General features: G+C 40.7%; 1 protein-coding gene across 1 annotated transcript in view; it reads right to left on the bottom strand.

The window, feature by feature from the left end:
- Positions 1–7,936, bottom strand: part of ECT2L (epithelial cell transforming 2 like) — a 68,981-nt gene that overhangs the window by 31,174 nt on the left and 29,871 nt on the right. The window contains exons 8-11 of the mRNA XM_025200313.1: positions 6,457–6,595; positions 5,163–5,331; positions 4,356–4,484; positions 1,473–1,565 (exon numbers count right to left, since the gene is read on the bottom strand). Of these exons, the coding sequence (XP_025056098.1) occupies positions 1,473–1,565; positions 4,356–4,484; positions 5,163–5,331; positions 6,457–6,595 (530 nt within the window). The remainder of the gene's footprint in view (positions 1–1,472; positions 1,566–4,355; positions 4,485–5,162; positions 5,332–6,456; positions 6,596–7,936) is intronic.

The following is a 7,936-nucleotide window of genomic DNA, read 5'->3' on the forward strand; positions in this document are numbered from 1 at the left end:
GAGAAGGAAGCTAAGCGAGAGCATTTGTATGTGAGCAAAGAGACTCGCGCTCTGCTGCTGTTTGATTGCTATTGTGCCCAGGGAAACGGAACTCAATACATTATTTATAAATGCACAAAAGGACTTCAAAGAAGTACTTAACTCCACCCCTACTACCTCCTCCTAGTGGGACTCACTCACTAGACGCCAAAAGTTGGGTAGCTGCTCAGGTCAAACTGTGGGAACAGTGTCACAACAAGTTAACGTTCTTTTCTGGTTCATTCTGTGGTAAATATCAGACAGGTTTCGGAAAATTCAGACTTCTGCTTGCGTAACAATCATTTCACCTAACGCTATAGTAGAGCCTATTACGGCATTTCAACAGGAGACTGGTTGAGTTTCAAACGCCTAGTCTGAAGATCACATTGAGCATAGAATTTTACTCCACTAAGACAGAATAGTAAATACATTCCCTTTTGGAAATAATGGATGCAACCAGAGGTGACCCAAGCAGAGTGCGGGGCCCGGGGCAAATCAGCCTGTGCAGGGCTCTGCCCCCGGATGCAAAGAAGCCGGCGGCGGATTCAGTGGTGGTGGGGCCGAGTGGCTGGACGTGAAGCTGGCAGCACCGCGGAGTCTCTGCGGCCGCTCCACCCAGCTCCCCGATGGGCCTGGATGTAACTGTGTTTTATTCAGGAACTGACACTATTTTACATTACATTTTAACATGTATCAGGCACTTCATGCAAAATACAGAGACCCAAGTGGCTGAATTTATACATAGGTGTAGCAGACTACCCTCTCTCCATTTTCTCCTGTCTGATCAACAGGATTCCTGGTTTTCTCCGATTTAAAAAAAACCCAATTTTTGGTTGAAAAAAGTAACATTATTCTGTGCTTTAAATGCAATGCTTTCATATATATAGTGGTCTTTCATTTTAATCATGGAAACACATGGATTTGGGGTTTGTTTGTTTTTTGTTTTTTTTTTAAATTGGGGATTTTTTTAAATTGGAGAAAACCAGGATCCCTGCTGATCAAAATATACTGGAAGACTATTTGGTCTACCATGCCTTCATCATGCTAAATTGACATTTAAGCAAATAGCACTACATCAAAAAGGAATTTACCCAATATGGGATATTAAAATTGTTGTAGAGGTAGTAAAAGAGAATAGCTTTAAGCCTACATATTCTGTAAATGTAGAGGATCACTCTAGATATTTGATAAACGTATTGAGCTATCTAAAACTGATCAACCTACAAATTTACAACTCCCTATCGTATATTGACTTTCAGCCCTATGTTACAGAATTAGACTAATTTTTCTTTGTTTTTTTCATAAATTAATACCTAAATTATTTATTTATTGGAAAAACAAGTTTCTCTCTAATGTGATTAACATTTTCAAAAAATGGTTTAACTGAAGCTGTACATGGAAAGAAGCCTATACAGTTTCCTTTACAAAGTTATGTAATAAATTTCTGTACTTACTGTGCTGGTAGGATCTAGTTGCTATTCCTGTAGGAGTTCTGAAGAACACACCAGTTAGATGAGACAGGTGGGAGAGGACTTCCATCCCTGTCTCTGCAAAGTTATATTTTGCTTGCTTTAGTTCATGAAATAGTTATCTCCATCAGTAAAATATTTCAGCCAACAGAATCCACTAGCCATAGCCTTTTTCTCCACACTACTATTAATGACATCAAAATGAATATTAGCTTTGTCCAGGGCTAGAGAATGAAAAAAGACACCACATTGATTTATAAATGTACAAATATACAGTCCCATAATTCTGAAAACTCTGCTCAAGAAGAATGAAAGATGCCTTGTGTCTCAACAAGATAATGATAATAGCGTGAGGCAACAGTTGAATCCACTAAGGTGAACATTGTGCAACAAAAGTTGCCTTTGGTATGAGGTCCCATAATAAAGGAAAATATTTCTAGCTTAGGTCTAAAGTCTGTGAAGACACTTACACTGTAATGTAAGTCACATGTGAATGAGCAAAGAACAAAGCAAATATAGCAAAACTACAACTTTTGTATGATTTTGGCTCATTAACATAACAATAGGAATGCAACAGCTGCTGCCTTTTTTTAAATATTCTTCTTTTAAAACTACTCCATATGTACATGTGTCCACACCAGAATCTTTGCATCTTGTATGCTTCTAGATAAGAAAATGACAGGAATCTATGTTCTTTAGTTCTTGAAGTGAACTCCTTTCTGCCAGCTAAAGGCCTAAGCCTGAAGGATGCTAAGTTAATGGCTGCTCTGTAATTCCACGAGTTACTCAGCATCAAGCTTGAATATATCAGAAATAAACAAATAGAGGTGGGGTATTCAAAATAGTGAATGCACAATAGAGATCTCTGAGAAATCTACAGAATACATCAGATACTGAGTGAAACTACTCCTGATAATGGACTCATTACTGAATAGTTTGTTCCTAAGCACACCAAAATCAGTGCTAAAACTGGTTAGAAAATGTTGGGTTGTCTTCCCTGCAGATAGTCAGTAGTTTTCCCCCATAACATAACCGGTAGGCAGGAGGGGATTGGGCACCAGCCCCAGGCACCAACGTGGGGGGAGAGGGGTCCTGGAATCTGCCAGGGAATCACAGAATGAATCATGCAGGAGTAGGACTGGTAGGGACTTCCAGAGGTCATCTAGTCCAACCTCCTGCCTGAGGCAGGATCATCCCCATCCAAACTATGCTGTGCAAACCATAATCTAAACTCTACATAAGACTACAGTCAACCCTGACACAACAAAGACCGCACCCTAACCTGCCACAGGTAAAGCAGGGGAGCCATGGCAGTCAATGTCCTGCTTTTATGAAATGTCTATATATGCTCAAGAGATCCCAGGTAGAGGACCACACCCCCTGCTACAGAGGTAGGCAAAAACCTTCCGTCTGTATCAGTCTGACCATGGGGTAAAATTCCTTCCTGACCCCAAGTATGGTAATCAGTCTGACCCTGAGTGGAGGGGGCACGACCGTAGCCAGAAACCTGTGGCTTTGGTTCATTGGCACACCCCAGTCAAAGTCCCCTGAAGAAGGCTTAAAAACACCCTCACATGTAGCAGATCTACTATGATGCCCAGATCCTTCTCCATAGTGCTACCATGCAGCCAGGTGTCTCCCATTTTCTGATGGTATTTTTGCTGCTGCTTCCTGTGGTATAGCACCTTGCAGTTGTCCTCATTGAACTTTACCCTGCTAGATTCAGCCCAGCTTTTCAATCTGTTGAGATCCTTCTGAATTGTGTTCCCATCTTCCGCCGTGTTCGCAATCCTTCCCAGTTTTGTGTCATCTGCAAACGTGCTCGTGAAGCTTTCTATGCCAGCACCCAAATCATTAATAAACACACTGAAGGACACTGGGCCCAGGACAGACCCCAGTGGGACTCCACTCAGAACCTCCTGCCACTCTAACATGGATCTGTTAATAATTAATTAGCCTTTGTTTGTGCCTATTGAGCCAGTTTTCTATTCACCTTGTAGTGGTTTTGTCCAGCCTACATTTGTCCAGTTTATGAGAAGGTCATGTGGGACCTTGTCAAAAACCTTGCTGAAGTCCAGATACACTATGTCCACAGCATTTCCTTCATCCACCCAAGTAGTTATTCAGTCAAAAAAAGGAGTCTATTCCACTGCCTTACAATTCTAACAGTGAAGAAGGTCTTCTGGAAGAAACAGTCCTGTACTGCCCAGTTGCAAGAGCTGGGTGCAGGTGCACCCTAGACAGGTTAACACCCTCTTCCCTCCCCTCCAGCACTTGGCTCCTTGACCCTGCAAGTCAGGGAGCAGTAGACAATTGGCAAGTGTGCAAAGCCTGTTAGATAAACCTCTGGTTTTCCCCCAGAAGTCAATAACTCAGTCAAAACCTAAAAATTTAAATTCTAAAAATGAAAAAAAAAAATGGGTTGTGGAACTAAACAGGTATGTCTGGGTTGTTAGATATTAAACAATGCCTCCTAAACTGCTATGAGAATTGTTGCTTAGATGTTGTATGTCCTCATTCTCCTCTATGAACCATGCTCCTGGGCCAGAGTACAAAATGTATAATGTATCATGGTCATTCCTTTTGATGAGTCTGCCGACCATGTAAGAGGATTCCCATGCATGATAAAAGATATAGTCCAGCTCTGTAGCTGAGGACCCAAATTCTTAACTTCCACAAAGCTTTCTGGTGTTCAGATTATTCAACTAAATTTTAGTTTTCTACCAAAAGATGACACTTTTTGTAGAAACCATTGTTTTAACTCCAATTTTCTTCCAAAATACATTTCAGTGGAAATGTTCCAAGGAACCCTAGTCCACAATGAGCAGGATCATTCTCCATTCTTACCCAAATTCAAACAATACTGACCTGATGCTGCCAAAGGAACAAAGATGTCCACATGGCCGCCTTCCTCAGGAGAAGTGACACAACCTCCTAGCTTCTCCCAAAATTCTCTAATTTCAGAGCTCAAAATGTTCTCAATACTAATTCTGCAGCCTGAAACAGATTAAAATGAAAGTCAATGAATGAAGAGAAATAGAATTTGAGGTTTTAATCTGCTAAAAGATCCATCTCATCTGCACTTTGGATTACTATCCCTTCAACTGTCTTAGGGCAATATAATAAAAGTAGCAAGTATGAATAAGTGCAATGTTCCATAACTTGCAAACTGTGAGATTACTTCCCTTCCATGTTTTTTTTAATTACTTCTACCCCTAAATTTATTTCTTTGTATCATAGTCCACCCCTCTCCTCTCACACACCTTCTCCTGTGACCACTATTTTCTATTTATGGGGCTGCTTTTTAATTCTCCTCTTTTGCTTCATTTTCTCATCTTCCTTGAATCCCTTATTTAACTTCCTGGTCAGACTTTTAGTTCTATGGCTTGTCTTCAGGGTCTCCATACCCTTATAAAGATAATATCAGAAATTACTCTGCAGTCTCCTTGTTTTTAACTGATTACTAAACTCCTTGTCCTGTAAGCTTTTACATCTAGGCAACCCTTTCTTCCCAGGTAACTACAATAGAAGGTGTAGATCCTCCTGCTAGAAACTCATTATAGTGGGATTAATTTTTCAGATTTATACTACTGTCCCTTTTGGGAAAACTCAGCATGTGATAGCATGCGAAATATTACCAATTATTTTGTTTCTGCTCTTTAATCTAACCGTTACCTTGAAGCAAACTGATTTCTCTGGAGTCTCCATCACTGAAAATTCCAATACTCCTTGCTTTTCGGCCATCCAGGGCCTTTTCTATGTAAAAAAAGAGACTTTCCAATGTCATTCCACTATGTTCATATACCACGGGAACTACTTCTGGCTTAGTGCTATCCAGAACCATCTGCAGGAAGAAATTATTTAAGAATGACAATTCATGTATTTCTCAAGAAGGTGATTCCTTGATAAGTATAATTTCTAAATCAGTTAAAATGTTGTAGATCAGGGTGTCAAGCATATAACTTACAGGCCAAATCTGGCCTGTGGAGCCAAAGGATTCCGCCCATGAGCATGCAGAGCCAGTCTGGTGCATGGATTGGACTTGGTGCTGTGGGTTCCACTCACAGCCAGGGGTTTGGTCTGGGGTGAGAGCTGGCTCTGGCACAGTTGGATCTCGCCTGCCGACTGGCACAGAGACCATCATCTGGCCCTGTGGGCTGGACAAGTTTGATACCACTGTTGTAGACTGTACCACGTTATGTATCATATGTAATAATAATAATAAGTCACTATATCAAGAAGTGACTTTATAATTCCAGGTGGATCTCTCTCCAAAAGCCTCCATGTAAGGTTAACAATAACCAGGCTCTTCACTATGACACTTATTGGGCATGGGCTTGAAGTTAATGGTATTTTGTAGATGTGCAGCAGGTTGCCTACATGCAGTAGATGGTAGGACCAGGTCCTTATCTTTATCAGGGAACAAAATAATGCTGCTTGGTGGTTCAGCTCTGTGTTCTGCATTTTTCCCTCACTGTTACTTTTTGAAGCTGAGATTATAGACACATTTTAAATAAATATGCAGTGTAGGCTGCTTTTAACATGACACTTTACATACATTTGTAAAGCAACTTTCACATATTATTACTTAAAACACAGGAGCTTTCTTCCTGCCTAGAGTGGGTGCAGGGCTGGACCTGATGATCTGCAAAGTCCCATCCAGCCCCTAACAATCTATGAACTTTAAATCATATGTGTATTAGTACATTTGAAAATCTCATCTTGAGCAAGCAGCATTTTTAAAATCAATTTCATGTTAAACTCTGAATTTCTGTCAGTAAGAATCATTTGGACCCAAAGACTTACTTTACAGATGTTACTGTAATTTTCTGCTGCACTCATTGAGTATAGTGCATTTCTTCAAGGAAGGAAGAAAAGTCTCTTGTAAAGCTCTGCAATATTGAGCACAGTTTGGGCACACAGAAACCGAGTCACCCAAAAAAAAAGAAGCCTTTAAAAAAATTCATACCTCATATGCAGGAATCTGAGATGATATCAAGAGCAGGCATGGATGAAGTGGATATATACAATTGCTGTATTTTTGGTAGATGTTCTGACGATGTTTGCAAGGTAGCAAAGGGTAAGATCTGGTTCCAGCCACATTTCTTCTATGTGAAGATAAGTTAAAAATAATAATAATAATAATTCAAAATCAGTATTAAAACTATTATAACCATTCTTTTTTGCTTAAATCTGTGAAGGTGAATAAACAATGAAACTTGAGAAAAATAATAAATCCTGGATAACCTGTTATCCCCAATACACATGCATTTTGATTTCCAACATTACTGCCTCTTGTACATAGTACTTTGGAAAATATCCCAGTGTTCCATATGCATAGTTGTGACACCTCTTTGAATTTGGGAGAGGGATGTGGAGAGTAAAAAGTTCTGGCTTTTATAAATGACTACTGTCTATGAGTTCCTTAATGCTCTAATGTCTGAAAACATTATAATGTTTCTGAAATTCCATCCTATCTCTGTAGCTCTGTAAATTGATAAATCCTTAAAATACTGGACTGAAACACCTACCAGTTACTTTGATAAATACATGTGTAGCCATGTCTATTATTCTATTCTATTCTTGCTGAATGATACCATTTCTAGGAGAAAATAAACTTTAATAGTCTAGTGAATATTGGAATTCTTGATTTCCAAACACCTATAGTTCACCTACTTGAAGTCTTTATATTTATTTTTAGGTCATGTCTTTGACAAGAATAGGTTTTAATGCAACAAAAGAGAATGCACTTTTTGGAGCCTCTCCCTAAGTAGCAGAGGCATAACTGGCCAGTACTGCACCTAATGTGTGGGGTGAGGGGCCATTTAAACCACCAATTTTCAGTGACAAAAAGATGACACCTCACCCTCACAGGAGCAAACCTCCAGATGCTGCTCCTATAATATGCATTGCTGCTGCTGCTTTGCCCTCCCTGCTGTCAGAGAAGGTGCAAAGTGCCAGGGAAGGGGAGAATCAAGGAATGGGAGGGAGAGGGGCAGCACCTGGGGCTCATGCTGTGCTCACCCATCCATTGTTACACTACTGCTACTTAGCCAATACAGCTCTGGCTTAGCCCATGGAAAGTACAACCTTCTGGATTTACTGGTAGTTCCCCATCCAATGGCACTTTTCCTGGTTCAAGTTAAATGACAGCCCTCAAGCATCCCAGCGTGCTTTCCAGCCCTGGGCTGTGCTGTGCTGTCTGCCCAGCAGAGAAGGGTTGGTGGGGGAGGAGGGCAAACCCCAGCTGGGGTCTGGGCCAGGGAGAAGAGTTAAACTTTCCTTCCACCGAGTACAGAGCTGCCCTGCCCTGCTAAAAATGTACTGCTGGCTGTGACTGTGGACTACAAATCCCAGAGGAACCTGGAAGTAGGAAGAGGAGGTGAAAAGCAACTCTGCAGAGTCCTGTTGCTGTAATTCTGAACTGCAAATCCCAGAGACCTTGGGGT

Source organism: Alligator sinensis, unplaced genomic scaffold (genome assembly GCF_000455745.1).
Source record: "Alligator sinensis unplaced genomic scaffold, ASM45574v1 scaffold542_1, whole genome shotgun sequence".
Taxonomy (NCBI): Eukaryota; Metazoa; Chordata; order Crocodylia; family Alligatoridae; genus Alligator; species Alligator sinensis.